Source organism: Photinus pyralis, unplaced genomic scaffold, assembly GCF_008802855.1.
Source record: "Photinus pyralis isolate 1611_PpyrPB1 unplaced genomic scaffold, Ppyr1.3 Ppyr1.4_LG3b, whole genome shotgun sequence".
NCBI classification, from domain to species: domain Eukaryota; kingdom Metazoa; phylum Arthropoda; class Insecta; order Coleoptera; family Lampyridae; genus Photinus; species Photinus pyralis.
In genome coordinates, this window is record NW_022170510.1 from 17,087,559 (window position 1) to 17,107,029 (window position 19,471).

The 19,471-nt window shown below is 35.7% G+C and overlaps 1 protein-coding gene across 16 annotated transcripts in view; it reads left to right on the plus strand.

Moving 5' to 3' along the window:
* Nucleotides 1–19,471, plus strand: part of LOC116166335 (homeotic protein antennapedia-like) — a 269,786-nt gene that overhangs the window by 244,743 nt on the left and 5,572 nt on the right. For 15 of the 16 annotated variants that reach the window (XM_031481268.1, XM_031481275.1, XM_031481267.1 and 12 more), the window contains one exon: nt 4,520–5,530. In XM_031481268.1, coding sequence (XP_031337128.1) covers nt 4,771–5,530 — 760 coding nt within the window. In that variant the 5' untranslated portion in view covers nt 4,520–4,770. Of the gene's footprint in view, nt 1–4,419; nt 4,438–4,519; nt 5,531–19,471 lie in introns of those variants that run through there. The other variant, XM_031481281.1, reaches the window with a different exon arrangement.

The window sequence follows — 19,471 nt, forward strand, 5'->3', positions numbered from 1 at the left end:
CAAGGCACGAAGAAGGCAATTGTGTGCGTTTTTGTACACGTTTCGATAAGTTGTCCATATTCAAGTAGAACCGCTCGATTGTCTAGTAGGTATTATTGTTTCCATAAAGGATTCAAGTGTTCGTAGTTTGTTCACGTAAACTCATGTTTTGAAGTAGTCACAATCTGATAGGTCCCGAGACCGAGAAGGCCACTTCCTGCCTTAGCTGATCTACACCAAACAGTTACTGTTTCGCTGTGGAGAGGTTTTTCATACAGTTGTGAATTTTCATAAGCCCTATACCTAAAATTCTGCTTGTTTACCACCCTTGACAAATGTGAGTGAGTAATCAAAACAATATCGTCAGTTATGTTATCCAACAAATTGGTCCCGAAAGCCTGAATTTTATCCCGTAGACGTTTTTCTGCAATTATTGGATAGTAGGGATGAAAATGCAGGCCAAAATGATCGGTCCCACTTGCGAAGAGCCCGAGCATGACGTACAACCAAACGAGGAGGAATGGATTCAACTATACTACCATGACGGCCAACATTGAAATGATTTCGGAAACGTCTCTGTATTTAAATGGCAGAAAGGTGTACACGAACACACGAAGCTCTATAGACCACGACTCCATTACTAAAAAGAGCACTTCCTGACGAGCACATACTTCCACTCTATATCCGCCAAGGTTATACCCACCTTGCATGGCACTCTTTTCAAATCATCTATATCTGTTTCTAACCCTGTCTCTACTATAAGTACTCTACATTTCTCAGAATCCTATTTATTTTCAAATTATTTTAGAATATGGTATGACTAAGGTATATCCACAGGCAGGACTGTGAACTATGCAAAACACCTAGTTTAACGGTTCCAAATTGTATAGTTTTAATTGAATCCCAATCTATTACGTTAATATTGGAGTCTGCAAGATTCCATATTGCATAGGCTTTGAGAGGTAGCTATGTTTCTATCCTTCAAAAATGGTTGTTTTAATTTCAAAATTTTGCAGCTTTCAGAATTATTATTTTGTTGCATTGGTATTTCCAATGTACCTATAAGGTTCTATACAACTTATATTGTTATGCAATGCCCCTCAAAATTGTACTTTTTATCTAAAATATTTAGTGGTTTGCAGAGTACCTTATTATTGCTTATCTTGACAATCTATCTATCAAGAAGGAAGTCATAATTCTGATTTCTAAATCAATGTCACCTAAAATAGGTACAGTGTTATATAGGGGCTTTTAAGCCAACGTCATTGTACCTTCGTTGTTGATTTTTTTTGTTCAGACAGTGGTTCCATCAATTCCATGTCAGATGGCAGTGGAAGGGGACACGTAGGACAGCAGTTCAATATTAATTTTTTGATGCCACATTTTCCACTACAATCCTTAACTTATAGTGGCAAAACTAGAGGAATGGGGAATATCTAACACCGACTGTAGGTACTGTAGGTAACTTTTTTTATGGTGCAACTTCTTTAAATTCGTATAAAAAAATAGAAATCGTTTCCAACGAAGTTTTTTTCTTATCTTTTTCATGTCGATCTTCTTTCGAGACCTAACGAGTTGGAATATACACAAATTTAGCTTAAAATGTTCCTTTTTCCATGAAAAAAAAAATTATCTGCCCTTTTTAGTTTAAACTACAGTAAAGGTAATAAACTCAGCGTATATCAAGAAAAGTGGATAAACACTGAGGGCGCATCTGCCTTTTTTCTATACTTATGATATACACGCGGAAAAGTAAACTAAAGTAATCTGCCTGTAACTATAACTACAAGTCCTAATGAATTCGATATAATACAAATTAGTTGGTTTATGAAAAACCTACAAGTGTAAAATATATTCCAACAATTGTAGGACTTGTACGGCTTGTGTTATAGGTCCCTGGTCACTCTCGACCGACGAAATCGAATTTTCCTCCCACAGAATTAGTAATAACGCGGGAAGGAAGTGACCAATCCAAAAAAATCTTTTGTCGTTCTGGTCTTGGAGCTGTGCTAAACCGCATAAGAAAGAAACCACAACAAAAAAGCTTAAACTGGAGGCGTGGTAATGGTACAGATGGACAGACAGACTGACAAAGTGCGGACAATAGCGGTAATTTTCCTTGTGGAAAATACGCTATATTATTTGTAACCCCCATCCAAAAATCGAAAAAGACACTCTTGGTACTCGGTGGGCCGATTCGTAACTTTTGTACAAAGTTCTAATACTTACTCAGAAACGTTGGGACTAAAACACAAATCAGCAAAGTATAAATGGTGAGGACTGCACTTATCTGGATTGTGACACAGTCCATTAGATATCCAATCATGAGAAATTTCCACATCCCCCAAAAAATATCGATTCAGAGGATACCTACCTATAAATTGAGTAGGAGTTGCTATGAAAGTGAACATCAGATAGTAGGAAGTAGAAAGGTGAATGAGGGACAAACAGGGAGAGGCAAAGACCTATCAGGGGGACCCAAACAAGATTTTATAACTTTTTTGGACTCAGGACATGCGGGAGATTTTTTATGGCGCGAAGCGATCTTTTTTGGATGGATTTCACACATTTTTTTACCTACTTCTGGAAACGTTGTTAGGTTTTTTAATTTCATTTTCTCTACCTTTTATACTTTTTGAGCTATACATTAGCGTGAATTCAGCATTACTGTGGCGTATAATATCTCCTGGTCACGCACATTTTTGCTTTTTACCTTTGCGGAGTGGAGCTCAACCGCAGTAGGTTGGACATCTCCAAGTGAGAAAATCAAGAAACATTCTCATCATAATGTGGAAAAATTTAGACTGAGATAATTTAAACAAGATTTGAGGTTTTCTAATTACAGGTTACAAGTGGCTGCATAATTCCTTCGAGATCATTACCAAATTTGGTACTCTTTTGTTTTTAATTTCATCATTTGCTGAAATTGTTTAGGCGAATCGTTTGATGTTATACTCCAGTTGTAAATCCGGAATGGGGAAGAAGCCAACGTGTTTTGAATTAATGGACCTGTTAGTAACATATTTTTTTGCGATTTTTTGCTTCCAAGTTTGGGACATAGTAGGTAAAATTCGCAATCTCCGAACGTGACGCTGATGGAGACAGTAGACAGTATTTAATCTTGCATACCATCTTGTTCACGTAAAGGCACGATTTAACAATTCTCTTGACAATAAAGAAATAATTAATCACACATTTTTCGGAATCCTTCACTGACAAAACTCTAGCTATGTAGGAGGCCTCTATACTTTTTGCGACGAATTAATTTTGTACAAATTCACATTATAAGTAGGGATGAGAGACACCTAATGAGGAATTGAAATTTGACTGGAAATTATTGCGATGAAATAAATCATGCACAGTTCCCAGTAAATAAGGGCCAATAAACGTCATGTCTGAGTCGGTTATAGTTATATGTCAGCCGATAGCATCATACTAAGATAAAATTCTTACATAAGATAGCGACATTATTTCGTGGTCGGTTTGCTCGTTTAGCTTAATTAAATTAAATTAATAATGTTAAAATATTACTTTTAAGTTGTCGCTCGCGTTACTAAAGGTAAAACACGAAGTTTCACATCCATTATCACTCGTATTCTGAGAAGTGAGGATTTCCAGATCTCGTTTAGATTGTTGCGGAGGATTTATAGAGCAGTTCTGAGTATCTGCCCTATGACATGACCGCAGTAAACGAGCCAAGTTCCCGAAACATCTACACCTTGTTTGCTATTTCACGGTTACCTTGTGCATCAAACACGTGTGGTTGCATGTCACGTACACTGTCACTAGTTTGCTAGTTTTACTGGTCGACATAGTTTGTATGTTACTTTTTACATTACACATTCTTTTCCAAGTCACTTGCCTTATTATCGTAAATCTCCTGTTGACTTGCGGGGACCGCTTCAATTTCATAAAAACCTTTTTGATTTACAATACATGATTTATCAATAGAGACACTACACTCGTACATTTGTCATATACGATTGCGGCTTATACTCGTACATGATCGTTCATCCTGATAATGAAAGTCGTAATTTTTAGTTTGCTAATATTCCATCTTTATAACGAGAAAAAAATTAATTCGGCGACATTAATCATATTTAAAATGTTCAAAGTGGGTTTTGCACTTGTTAACATTCTATCAAACAACTTTTGGCAACTTACGAATAGAATATACATATTCAAATGAATTTTTATGTTTTAAAATATTTAATCTGTCATGTTATACTTCTCTAAATGACTATACATAATGGTGGAGAACTTCCTTCTTTTCGGAATTCTGGTCTAACTAGCTGCAAGTGTCGCATTCCGCGGGCACATGTGTATATGAAGCGTGTTACCCAAATGATGAGCCGTCTCATTTTACATATGTCACTCATTTTCTTGTCTGGCCTCTAGTTGTATACTTGGCCATTTGCCATTGGAGCACCATCATGTTCTTACATCCAAAGATGGAAGGTGACAACAATAAAATAGTAGTTGTAGTGTACTTTTCAGATTTATTCGATTCTATGTACTAATGATTTCGGTTTTTTTGTAGGGTGTGATACAACAAATTCTACAGTATCTTCAGTTGACAAGAGACAAGCGACTGCTGGCCGCCTCGAAATCGTGAACATACTAAACTTAGAGGATTCGTCCAAGTTTGAAAGTGCTTGAAGTGGAGTTTTTGTTTGAGTTTAAATTATCAAAGATGGACGATACAATTTCAATTAATCGTGGTTGTGAGTGAATTTAGTAATAGTGTTTTCACTAACACTTAATTGTGATTGGTGATCTCAAACTTGGAGCATGAGTTCTTACTTTGCTAATTCGTATATGCCGGACATGCGTAATGGTGGAGTTGTGTCAGCGGAACACCCGCATCAGCATCAACATTATGGAGCAGCAGTGCAGGTGCCGCAAGGTGGAGGTGCCGTACAAAGTGATCCTAACTCTTGTGGTGATCCTTCGGTTGTTGGGTTACGACAAGGAATACCGTCCCACCACTATGGTGGCGGTCCCCCGGCCGCAGGGCAACCTCCTCAAGGTATGCCCTACCCTAGGTTTCCTCCCTATGATAGAATGGACATGAGAAATCCTGCTTATTATGGGGCTCAACATCAACAGATGGATGGAAATCAAGGGTATAGGCCGGATAGTCCGACAAATTTACAAATGGTGAGCAATGGAGCGCCCAATGGTCACCAAACACCGGTGGTGTACGCCAGCTGTAAATTACAAGCGGCTGCCGTAAACCACGGGGGAGTTCTAGGTTCAAGTACGGGCAGCCCACCTTTGGATACGTCCCAAGGTATGAGTAATCATCACATGGGTCACCACATGCAAGAGCACCCTCAACACCACCCTCAAGGTCACCACCAGCAGCCGCACTTACTGTACGGCGCTCAGCAAAGTGGGAATATGCATCAACAAAATGCTCCACACCAACAACCCTCTCTTCAACAACAGCAACAACAACAGCAGCAGCAGCAGCAGCAACAACAACAGACTGCAAATAATCCCGCCGCGTTACCAAGTCCGCTTTATCCGTGGATGAGAAGTCAATTCGGTGAGTTATTTTTATGCAATATTGTACCAAGTAGGTCTATAAGTTCTAAAAGTATAGAAAGTTTCGAAATTTGTAGGTATGTGCTTTCTATATTTCTCGAGAAATAATTTACCTGGCTAACCTTGCAAGTGTATCTTGCGCAACTGACACTTATTGCCTTTCCGCAATTTATGAGTTTTTGTGTGTAAAAGCTTAGTTTTGCATAAAAGCATTGAAACATCTCAATCCTAACTACGGGAGGTCGGACAAAATTACGGCCTGTCACCTTCTGTATCTCTAAAGGAATTTTATTTAATACCTAGTAGCTTACAGTTCCTCATTCCGCTTCAAATATCTAACATCTATTCCAGTTTTATCCTTCTTGTCGATTAGTGAATGTGCTTTCTATCGTCTTACTGTTAGTAGGTGTAGAGGGTGAGTTTTATCGTATAATTCCGTTTATAGTTATAACGAAATTCACAACCGAAACGTGCGGTTTCAAGCCCATTTTAATAAGCGTTTAACTATTAATATTTGAGCACAAATTGTCTAATGTCCCGGTAATGTAATGGTAGTAGGGTTACATCTGTTAGCAACCATAAGTACAGTAATAACAATATAACCGTCACGGTATATAAGCTACTTGTTGAACGCAATTTATGAAGCAAGAATGTGTTCGGTTAATGTTCGTGTAAATCCGACGAGCCTCGGGGCTATTAAATAAGCATTCCAGTGATAAATTGTGACGCGATGAGATTTGATAGTGCTGTAAATTATTTAACCCTTTTCATTGGGTAATTATTATTAAGTTATGTGGTTGTAACGTTGTATTATTTATTTTACTGCTTTTTAATTTGTTTAGAGGTTTTTAATGCCTTTCGGTAGTTTGTAAGTAGTAGCTTTCCTTCATAAATAAACGGATTGACACTTTAGGGAAAATTGCTTTTTTTTTCTCAAACAAAAGGAAACCATTTTAATTGATTTCTGCTTTTAGTGCTGTCGGCGCATTTTCGTATAGAGAAATCATTGAAATATCCTTACAACTTCGGCAGATTCTCCTTATTCTTACCTATCGCAATTTATTGCTTCTTACCATTTAGGGTGTTCACTTTGTAAATACAGGCGCTTATCGTATACCCTCTTTAAACAGAATTTTCACTTTATGAAGTACTTACTTGAAACTTTTAATGTAGAAGTTTAACAAACTCAACTTTAGTTTGATTTTTGCGGAGAATACCGCAATTTACGTGAATTTCATAAAAAACCTTCAATTTCTATTTTGCTTAACTCGTTTATTTTATAGCACAGGGAAAACTCGTATATGCGTTGTTGAAACGCCTTTAAATTTGAATATTTTTTTTTATTATACTAACCTTGCATAATAATTCTTGCAATAGGTGTGCGAAAACTAAAGATTCTCACACGGAATGCTTTGGAGTTGAATGGAGAACTGTGTATATCACATACCGTTAGGTTTTCGATGTCACAGCTTCAAAAAAAGGATGTTTCTGTTAGTTTATTTTGTGTTAATAAGTCTCACATTGATATCAAGAATTAAAATATGGCACCCATGGGATGCCGTGAAAGGGGAAAAAACCATAAACGACACTATTTTACATTATTCTTAAGCTCTTGAGTATGTTTCTAGACTGAGTGGACTTTTCCTACATTTTAAATTGCGTTATGGCCTAATCAACGAAAATAATGCTCGGAATTAAGTTTAAGTTCAATTCAACGAGATTAGTTTGTTTCTTATCTCTATATGTGTACGAGTATATTAGAAAGTAGGTAGGTAGTGTCATTTTTTACTACAGATATTTTAGTAATTTTTGGTATGCGACTGCATATTTAGGCCAGTCAAATTAGGAAAAATAGCGGAAATAATTGAAAGAAAGCACTTTTTTTGTATTTTCGTTATTTACGTCGATATTCCACATTGAATATAGAGCATCTTTTTTCAGATGCAGGTGCATTACTTTCAGCGCTCGCGTGCTTTAAACATATGTTTAAAAAATTGACTGACATTGTTAAGGCCTGTTGACCACCTAAGAGAAGGAAATAATACATAGGTACATAATATATTTATTTTTATACTATATAGCCGAATACAAAAGATACCTACATAAAGAAACTAAGAAAAATAAATATTGCCAAAATCCGAAGTCGTTTGAACTACTTGTAATGGATATGGGGCAATTACAAAAAAAATATAAATCAAACTTGACTTCATTTCATAAAAAAAATACTAAAAATAATAAACTAAACTAAACAATTCCATTAACAATTCGCGAAATAGTACATAGCGCTGTTCCAGTATTCACACCTGAACTTTTTTCGTGAAAGCGGTATACGTAGATATTTTTTTCATTTCGCGCGGTAGAATGGAATAAAGCCTTGGAGCAATGTACTGAGCACATCGTTTACCGATTGTTTTTTCAGACCTTGGAAAAAGTGTATTATGGTCTTCCTGGCGTGTATAATGAGAGTGCATGTTGGGCAGTAATTTTGGATATTTTTCTGAACTGGAGGATTTTGTTTTATTGAAAAATGAACCTTTCTATTTTGTTAATTTCTACGATTTTGAAAAACGGAATATTATAAGTAATCGTATGAACAGATGCAGTATTTTTTTCTCTACAAAAACTTCTTTAGACTTTTACTCTAAAATAATTAGGGGAGCTAGTAATTGACTATAAAGAAATTACCATTGACATCCCTGTGCTGCGTCGTGCTAGGCACCACCCTGTATAAGACTGTATAAGGATTCACTAGCATAAAATACACCCAGCCAACAATTCCATACATTAACAGTGATTGTATTAACGAGAAATACAAAACACACATCTGTTGAGTGAGTACGATATGTCGTAAGTGTTTAATTTTAGATAAAACTGCCCTTCTCTTCACTGGTCAACAGGCCCTAAAATGTCAACTAAATCAATTTTTTAAACATATTCATGTTTAAAGCACGCGAGCGCTGAAAGTAATACACCTACATCTGAAAAAAGAGTATGATCTATATTCAATGTGGAATATCGACGTAAATATCGAAAATACAAAAAAAGTGCATACCATCTTTTTTATACAATATTTTATTATCTTTCTTTTTTTATATGAAACTTTACTTGCTAGAATGGAGGCCGGGACATTTCGCCGAATGCCCACAACGCCGACACGATTTTTTGAAGGTCCATATCGCCGACTAGGGACACTACGCCGACGGACACTACGCCGACCGTGCCCACATCGTCGACAAGTGTGCAAGGGACACAACGCCGACCATGCCCACTTCGCCGACGGACACTACGCCGACCGTGCCCACATCGCCGACAAGTGAACAAGGGACACTAAGCCGAACGTGACCATAACGTCGACTCATACAACACTTCTTAATCAAGCTGGACGGTGTGCAACACCAAGTAGCTTTTGACGTTAGGTTATTGTAGGTTCAGAATATTTTTTTTAACTTTTTTCGAACTACAGACTCATACGAAAATTCTTAATCAAACTGGACGGAGTGTGAAGCAAAGCAGCTTTGGATATTAGGTTATTTGTAGGTTTAGGACATGTTTTTTAAACTTTTTAAAATGCAAACTCATACACTGGACAGAGTATGAGGGGCCTGGATTTTCGAACAGTCGGCGTTGTGGTCACGTTCGGCTTAGTGTCCCTTGCACACGTTTCGGCAATGTGGGCACGATCGGCGTAGTGTCCGTCGGCGAAGTGGGCATGGTCGGCGTTATGTCCCTTGCACACTTGTCGACGATGTGGGCACGGTCGGCGTAGTGTCCGTCGGCGTAGTGTCCCTAATCGGCGATATGGACCTTCAAAAAATCGTGTCGGCGTTGTGGGCATTCGGCGAAGTGTCCTAGACCCCTAGAATGCACGATTACCGAGATATCAGCGAATAAGTGATTTGGAGTACCTTTTTTCCAAGATGGCGGCTCGAGCTCTCGGAGTTTCGGCCCCGACTGTATGTTCGAATACAAGCCCTAATGTAACTCTATACCAATTTTCAGCTTTCTTTCAATTACTTCCGCTATTCGTGGAAATTTGATCTAATTTGACTGTACTAATTTACTTATGGATAGTTTCACTATAACGTTTTCGTACCAACCTACTCAAAGTAACTGCAGGTTTGCTTTTCTGTATAACCTTTATTTTGTTCTTGTTTGAGTGAGTCAATCCTACCAATGATTTTAATTTTTGCACTGTCCATAACAAATTACTAGAAGGTGAATTACCCTCTTTTTTCTGAAATTGACTGGTAACCTGATATTTTCCGATCCGCTTCAAATTAGCAATTGCGGACTTCTACATGACAATAACGCTTTTGCTCGTCCAAAATCATATTAAATTTTCGTCCAACGAGAAGCTGTGATCAAAACAAGCACTTTTTCCCAATAAACAGAGGGTTTAACGTTTGGGAGCGACCCCCATAAAAGTGGTGAAATTTGAATTTCTTCTTTAAATTTGTTCTCAGCAACTATAAGAGTTATAAAAACTGGTGGCACGTCTTTAAATAGGTTTGGTCCTTTTCCATTTTTTTCAAAATTCCTATCACGAAAGGATGCACCCCTAAATGGGGTTGGAATAATGCTTATTGACTGTAACCATTGAATATTTTTATTCAAAGCTGTAACGGAACTCTACTTAAATAACATTTTCCCACCACCCCCAGCCAACTCACAATCTAGTTCTTCTTGGAATCGAATTTGGTGACTTCATTACCATGATTGACATATTGAATTTTTTTTACATTTGCTCACACTTTCAACGAATTACTTTCGAAATTAGATGACTCACTTTCTGACCCGAAGGACCAACTTTCAAATGAGTATAACTTTTGTTTGAAAAGTGATTTTTGTTCAGTTCCGAACAAATTCACAAGAATAGCCTTTCTTGATTGCGGATTTAGAACAGATTTAAGGCGACCGCCAAAAGTATGGAAGGTATAACGTAGAATAGAAAGGAAATACTGAACAACAAGGAAATGTGTAGATCAGGAAATAAACTGCAAACGATAGTAATTAAGCACAGTATCTAAATATTACCAGTTAACATTTCGAGCATGGCCAATTGCAGTGGAATTTTTTTTTGAATTTTCAAAAACTAATTTCAGATTCGTGATTTTCATGTTTAAAAACCCCCACATACCAAATTTAATCGAAATCAGAATTATTTTCGCGCCGGGTGCGCTTTTTCGTGGTACGAATTTTGAAACATTTTTTTTTCAAAATGGGAAAGGGCATACTCTAAAACCTATTCAAAGACGTGCCACCAGTCTTTCTAACTCTTATGGTTGCCGACAAAAAAATTAAGAAGAAATGCAAATTTCACCACTTTTATACGGTTGGCTCCCAAAACGAAACACGTTACACCCTCAGTTTATTTGGAAAAAGCGCTTGTTTTTATTTCCTCCACCACGCTAAAACATGCACGAGTTAAGCCTTAACGATACATAATCAAACGTGCCAAAACGGTAACATTACCCTTGATATGGTACTGGTTATGCTTAGTTTGAATTTATATTTATAATGTTTACCTTTACCTGGCGTATGTGTGTGGGGCGTATGTAAGAAATACACGCTATATCGGCTGATTCAAATTCGAGGGTCATACCATGGGGATCTCGGAAACTGTAAGAGATAGGTAGGTAGTATAAATTTGGCAAAGCTGCGTATTTTGGTTTTTAACAAAATAACGTTTTGAAACTGGCAAAATCCCGACTACTTTCGGATATCCTGCAAAAAACAAAATTTTGCAAAACCGAAGTTATTAAAATGATATTTCAAAATAATGAGACATTATTATGACCACTTTTTTCCCTCTACAAGACGCTAGTTTTAAATATTAAGTCTGACGTTTCTTCTCCGGTTAATCATCATTAAATTTATTTTGTCTTATGGAAGTTATTTTTATGCCATTTGATAGAGTACTTTTTTGTGATTTCAAAAATGTAAATATCACTATTTTTCAATAAGAAATGGCGCTATTGATTCGTAAAAATGCAAGAAACTACGAACATACACTACCCAAGACAAAGTTTGCTAGACAAAAAAGAAGATATTTTAACAATATTTACAAATAGCGATTAGATTTTTTAAATCAGAAAAAAATGCAGAAATGTAAAAATTACTTCCATAAGAAAAAATAATGATGATGGTTAATCGGAGACGAAACGTCAAACTTAAAATTTATAACTAGTAACTTATAGAGGCAAAAAAAGTGACTATAATAATGTATCATTTATTTTGAAATATCTTTTTAAATAACTTCGGTAAACATAAAAACGATTTTACAAAATTTCGTTTTTTTAGGATATCCATTTTTTCAGTTTCAAAACCGCATTTTGTTACGCGTCAAAATACGCAACTTTGCCAAATTTAAACAAACTACCTACCTATATCTTACAGTTTCCGAGATCCCCATGGTGGCCCTCGAATTTGAATCAGCCTGTATAATATAAAAAAAATTAAGCCCTTAGAGAAATTCTGCGAAGTATAGCATTTTTCCTTTGTATGTGCCTTCCCTCGACACTCCATTTTCGAGGTATTCACACTCAAGCTTTCACATCGACAATCCATGTCTCATCTAGACGTTCCAACCGCTCTTTGAGAGTACTGTTCCCCGACACTCCGTTCTGCAGATATTTGTACTGAAAGTCATCACCAGTCTCGTTCAGACGTTCCACTTCCCCTTTGTGAGTACTCCCTTCCGAAACACTGTTTTTTTTAAATTCACTATTAAAGGTTTGACGTCACCGATGGATATATTTCTTCCAGAGGTCCCAATCTCCCTTTGTAAGTACCTTTCTCCGACCGCCACTGCCCGCTCTGTAGATAAGTATGAGGATTCCGGGAAGTTAGATCACACTTCGTCATTTCAAATAAATAAGATCTAATTTTTATTCATTTTCTTTAAATCTGCGCAAAATTTGGAATAAATATGATACAAAAGACCATAGGCCCATATTGATTGGAAATATTTGAGTTCCTTTGTACTCGCAATTTTGGGAAAGTGGTCTTTTTCACGATTGGAACCAAATTTGGTATTCACATTCTTAGACATAAAAGAGCTGAAAAGCTTTTGGACACAACACACCCACAGCAAATTTTTTTTCAATGGATTCTACACTGAAAATATGCGTAGTTACATCCGCATATCTAAAAGGGTTTCATGAGGATTCGGAAAGGATTCTGACCCTCAACTCTCAATCTAGAGACCACTACTAACACTGATGGGGTCTACATTCTCATCCAGCAAGCATTAATAGGCTAGGGGCATTATTTCCTTTTCCAATTGAAATTGGATTTGGGCCACGATGTGTTGGTCTGCATTTGGGTCAACTATGACTAATATAGCAGATGTTGTCGTCCATAGGTTTTCTATTTTGGCTGAATCGTGCTCATAATACATACCTACACCAATTTTGTTGTGGATATGAAAAAAATTCTCTCGATGACGATGTGCACGATCTAATAGCAACTCGAGCACATCCGTTTTAGATTTTTAAGATATTGCTACCGCATTATAGCACATTGGAGGCTTCATACTACTCAGGGAAAAACTAGAAATCATATGCATATAATCCCATGCACAACGTACTATTTCCAACATTAACATTTCGCCGTTTTGCAGATTTTCAGTTTCTCTTTAAAAACCCTGTTTTGTACCATAAATACCAATACATACGTTGCGAGTAGGGTTGCGAGTTTGCGACTCCTACAAATCGTGAACAAACGCCACATTAAAATTCCTTTACTGACAATTTGATTCACACACCATTCCAGACAATCGTGATATTGTTAAAATTACTACTATATTTATCATATTTATATTAAACGTAGGTACGCATTTACTAATAGGTAACTATTGTGAAACTACTAATTAACGCAGCAATTATCTAAAAAAAAGTGTGTTTAGATAATTCCTGTGGGTATAGTAATTATTTATATTTACTTAAGAAATTTATTTAAAATGATAGATACATGTATTAAGTGTTGTTCATTTGTTGAGTTATATATTTTTATCATCCGATAATCGTATATATAAATTATCTCATACTCTGTTAGTAGTTGGAATATTATTTCAACTGTCTAATAATTTTCCATCAATTTGAATAAATACAAAAATTAAGGCTTATCTAAATCTTGCGTTTAAAATGATTGTGATTAATGAAAGCAGTATATAAACAACATTATTTAGAAGTCCCCTTTCGCACTAAGTTAAAAATGATACCTTAACAAAGATATCAGCGTATCTCAGTAGGAAGCGACAGGGAAATATTACTCGTCATTGTCTGTCGACATACAATTGAATAATCTATAATAGCATAATAGGTCCGGTCTTCCATTTTGAGATTCGTTTGCTCGTGTTTACCGGTGGTCCCCTCAGAGGTAAAGATATGAAGACAATCAGACTGTGATGTACTGTATTTAATTTCGACTGGTTTTCCATATTCTAACTAACGCGTCGATTTTTGACAGTCAGATATGGGTAGGTTGATGTGGGTTGACGTGCACGTAAATCGTTTAGAATGTTTTCCGTTAAAGCGTTTTCTAATAATGTCGGTACCATTCCTAACGCTATCAGGGGTCGTAGATTTCGGCATCAGTTATGAAAACTGACAGCGTCACTAATTATATATACCTACTTTCGAGTTTTTAGATATTCGAAGGAAGGAAATCGTTTTTTTAGCTGCACAACGAATTCTTTCCTTATAGTGGTTCCCAAAACCGATTTAGGTAGGTAGGTAAGCTTGTTTTAATTCATTGCGTCATTCTTTTGTTTGTGTGTACCGAGGTGGTTATCAACGATTCACAACCCAACAAGTGTAACAATAGGTCTCCTCTGCTTGTTGTTACCTACCTACTTCTAAATGTATAATTAGTATATAGGACAATATGCGAATTGAATGAATAATGAGCTCTAAAATCCTTATTGTGAGTTCGAACAAAGTTAACACCATTGAATAATACTGTCATTGTAGCAAAAGCAAAAATAGATTATAGGATAATGTTGCCAACAGTATAAATTGGTTTAGGCAACACCTTTTTCTCTAATTAATAGTAACTTTTTTTTAAAACTAACTTTGTCGGCTGATTTTCTACAAGAAAAAGTTGTTATCATACCGCACGAATTTTTTCAATTTAAACAACTTATACACCGCAATTAATTTAAAAACCAGCAAAGTGACATCCGAGACTAAATCAATTTACTTTGAAATATTCGTTCTTTAAGGTACCCTAGTGTCAAGAATGCCCTAAATTAATCAGTGCTACGTAGGTATTTCACATATCCTTGCTGAAACGTCGACAATAGGATGAACTCACCTACTACTTCATAGAAAAATTTAGTGGTTTTGTTATGCTTTTAGTCAACTGATTAATGTGTTTGGTTCGAGGAATTGCGTTAATAGGTAGTCCTAAACAACATTCTCAAAGAGAAAAGCATGCTGGAAGGAAAACTCGAAAATCGAATTCTGTGATTTACTAAAAATCGATTCAACATGTCACGTTTGCCCTAATATGAGACATTACGATCTATCCGATCGGATATTGACTTTTGTTCTTCAAATGCAATGGCTATGTTTTTTTTATTTGAACAGAGCAATCAATTTGCTGTACGACAGTATAAAATATGCAATTATGCATATATTGATATATACAACAAGTAAAAAGGTTTTCGCCCTAAGGCGAGTGACTTTAGCGCATCTTCCATGCATTTATCGGTACTTCCCAAAAGGCTATGGCTGTGTTTTTATTTATTAAAAGCATGTATGGTTAAAATTGCAACCAAAGCTCTCAATAAATAATAAAATTGGCATTGCACAATCTACGCATTCACGCATCTTATTTTTGCAATATGCAATATGTTTGCCTTTACTAAGCGCATCTGCGGTAAAAATTTCAAACTATAAGCATCTATGGTTAAAATGTCAAAGATATATCTTCATAAATAAGGAAGTTGGCACTGCATGACTGCACAGAATGCGCATAGACTCCGTCTGCACAATCTAATGTTTATAATATGAGATACGTTTGCATTTACTAAAAGCATCTTTGGTTAAAATTTCAAAGAAGTATCTCCATAAATAAGCGCAGTCTGCGCATACGCACATTTGATTTTTACCTCGATTTTTACTATATCCTATATGTTTGCCTTCACTAGGAGTATCTACCGTTCAAATTTCAACAATATATAGTAATAAATAAGAACGTTGATCGTCAAGGTTTCTCTTGGCTCAGATGCCGTAGCTATAAGCTACCAAATTCAAAAAGAACGAACTAAATATATTGAAAATTGACCACGGGCGAAGCGGCTGCAATAGCACACCTAACTTCCTTGGAAAATGCGCCAAAATTGGAGAAATTCGTGATTCAATATTTAGAAAACTTACAAATCTAGCATGCCTGCTGCCATATCACATAGAAAAGACCTACATCAACTTGTTCAATGTTTCCTTCTGAAGATTTATTGTAGCCCGATATGATCTCCCCTGCGTGTAACACAACAGACACCGCGCATCTTGACAGCACACGGTATGCTAGATTACATAAGTTTTCTAAATATTGAATCACGAATTCACGAATCTTCATTCCTTTTTATATCAGCCATATGCATATTTTATACTGTCGTATCGCAAATTGATTGCTCTATTCAAATATATTAAAAGAGACAGGCAATGCGGTCGAAAAAACAAAAGTTGCGTGGATTAAACCGGAAGTGATACCAGAAGTTTCAATATGCGTTCGGACATATAATAATTACATTGGTAAATGGCAAACATTTACTTGACCCTTAATTATAGTTATGCCACCAAGGTGGCTGCTGTCTCAGATGATAAAGCTTTTCACACAGTTGACTATGAAATAATATAGAGCAAAAATACAATTTGGAACCTCTTGGGGCATATATAACAAGAACTTTGAAATAAACTTGCTCCAATTTATGCAATAAAATGCAGTATGTACATATCCAACCATTAATAATCCTTTGTTATGTTCTTCAAGCATCTGTTCTTCATAGCCCATTATTTTTGGTTCCTTTCATCTTTTATATGGAATTTTGCGCTTTGCGTAATAAAATAATAAAACCAAGTCTCTTTGCCATTGTGCTCTTTACTATCCGCGGTGCAAATATGTATTTAGTTGCTAAAGCTACTTTTGGATGACCGACAATTGAATCTTCCTGCGCTTTCAGCACATTTTCCTCAGCACATTTTCCAAAAGGAATTTTTGGTTCTACGACTAAAAGTTACTGGACCAAAGTTGTAAAGAATTTTATGTTTATTAAAAAAATGTCTAATAAATTTTTTGTGGGACCAATATTAGATAAATCATAAAAACCATCTACACTCCTTTTTTCAAGTTGGCGGCCGCGGGCCAAGGACTGCAACTCCACAAACTTGGATATAACTTTAGACTAACCCTTCCTTGATATCTCAAAAATAAAATTGCGTCCTCTTTGCAATGGACTAGCAACCATACTAGGCTATGCAGTTTGCTCTTTCTTTAAAAAAAGTTTGAATTTCAATATCTGAATTTAGCTTCATCCAGGCATTCATCTAATGATAGCCTAATCTGCTCAAGTTGTTTGGGTTGTGGTTTGTTGAGCCTTCAAATGAAATATTGCTACACCGTTTTCCGACTGTACCTATACTACACTAAACTACTACACTAAAATATTTTTTATTATACCTGAATCATAATCTCTGTTTTAAACACTCAAATGCGTGCGAAAAAAGGCCTTTAAAACACACGTGCTTTAAAGTTGCTAAGTAACGATACTTCAAGTATGACTTTTGAAACTGTCATCTGGGTGAAATAAAAAATCTTCCTAAGTCGCTTTCTGTAAATGCAGAACATTTCTTTGGCTTGTACCTATCCTTTGGTTGAAGCTTTTACAAAAGCGCGTAATTTAGGGTATGCTTCTAAATCTGTTCCACTTTTTAGTCCCAGCAATAAGTGAAGTTTTGAATGAATGCACCAAAAGATAGAAGATTTAAATACCTTTGACATTTCCTTCATATATGCTAGCATTATCGATGCATTTAAGACTTTATTCGTAAGTAACTTCCTATTCATCCATGGAAACAACTTTTCATATTCTTTATAATAGGCTTTACTGGAGTTTTTTACACCTACCAACGTTTGTTTAGATTTTACAACAATCGATTTAATGGACGGTGTATTATCTTTTTCAACGGAAATCGTTTTATTCACAAAGACGATGATTTTTATAAGCAAACGTCAAGTGACATTTCCATGGCAATCGTGAAATTACGAACACCCAGCCCACTTAATTAGACATGTATTCGAGTATAACGTCAATATGATTTCATTGTATTTCCTATTTTTAAATTATACTGCAGGTATAATAAAAAATACTATAAGATACACGTGTATAATTGGTCTTTAAAGCACTTGCAACGTTAAAGGCACTCCGCTTTGCGTCGTGCCCTTAAACTCGTTGCGCGTGCTTTAAAGACTTGATAATACACTTGTATCTTAATATACTATTTTACATAACATGCTTTTTGAGTGAGACCGTCATCTTGAATTTTTTTAAACGGTAACATAGGTTGTGTGATACGTCATTAGAACTCTTTCGTACTACCTACCTTAATCATGAATGGTGTTAGCTTATAGATTGTGATACATCAGTGTATCCAGGAAAAAGAACGAAAAACAATTGTAGTGAAAATATATAGAGTGCATTTATAAAATACCAAATTTCTATCTAAAATATTCAGTTTTTTAACTGTCTTCTATACCTTACATGGATAGTAAGATATGATAACATTTAAAAAATCAAACTTTTCGTTTTAACCCTGTATCTCAGAAACAAACGTAGCTAGATTGATTCTGTTACTGGTTTTAAAAGTTTACAAAAAAAAGTTGCACATGGTATAGCTGAGATATATGTACCTGCAGTCTCAACCAAAATATAGGACACACGGTACATTTTACTCTTGTCTTGAAAGATTTGGTGCTCCTGATCGTAAGGAAAAGATTTCGGATTAAGTACAATTGGTTAAAGGAGGAAAAATAGGTTGAATGTAAAGTTTCAGAAAGTTCTCATTTCAAAATTATTTATTTTACTCATAAGATGCATTTATAGTATAGTATCTATCTCTGCGCGATTTGTACATTCTATAGTTACGCTTCCATTATTATTCCCTTAGGTATATCCTATGTGATAGTTATTTCGATCAACCTTCAGAATCTTTACAAAAGTCTTACAGATAGATCAAAAATAAAGGATTCACTGCTGTTCAAATGTCGGTCATGAGTTCTACGAGTGCACACTAGGACGCAGAAACAATCAAAAATCGTTGAAAATTATATTTTTTCACTTAGTTGGATCGATCATTTAACTTAAATATAGATGTAAATTAAACAAATAGCAAACGAGCTTATGGATATGTCTATAGCTTGACATTGCCTATTATGCGACTTACTAACTATATGATTTATATACAATTAACAATTGTAACCTATAATCAAGTAATAGGTACTCTCGATATTTTTTTCAAAGGTGACTTTTTAACTCGTCTAACCTCGAAAATATTCAAAATAAAGCACAAATTCAAGATTTTTCATCCTCAACAATTTTAAGTTTTGATTTAATTGGCCTAATTCGAATGGATTTCTGCAGCAATTGTTTAAACTAATACCTAAAGAATGTCAAAGTAGGCCACATAATAGCATTTTTTCTTGAAAGCGACGCTTTCTTGATTTCGCTATCTGCTGTAAATGAAATATTATTTCACTCACTTTCTTTTATTTTATGCGTGGTCTTCAATTTTCTAAGAAACAGGTCAAAATCTATTACGTAATTCTAAAACTACGAGTATACATATATCTCGCGGCTCTGAATATTCCCAGAATCACACTACACGTGCACCAAATCCAAGTTTTTTAAAAAAATCCATGAAACCGAAAAACAGTGGTATTT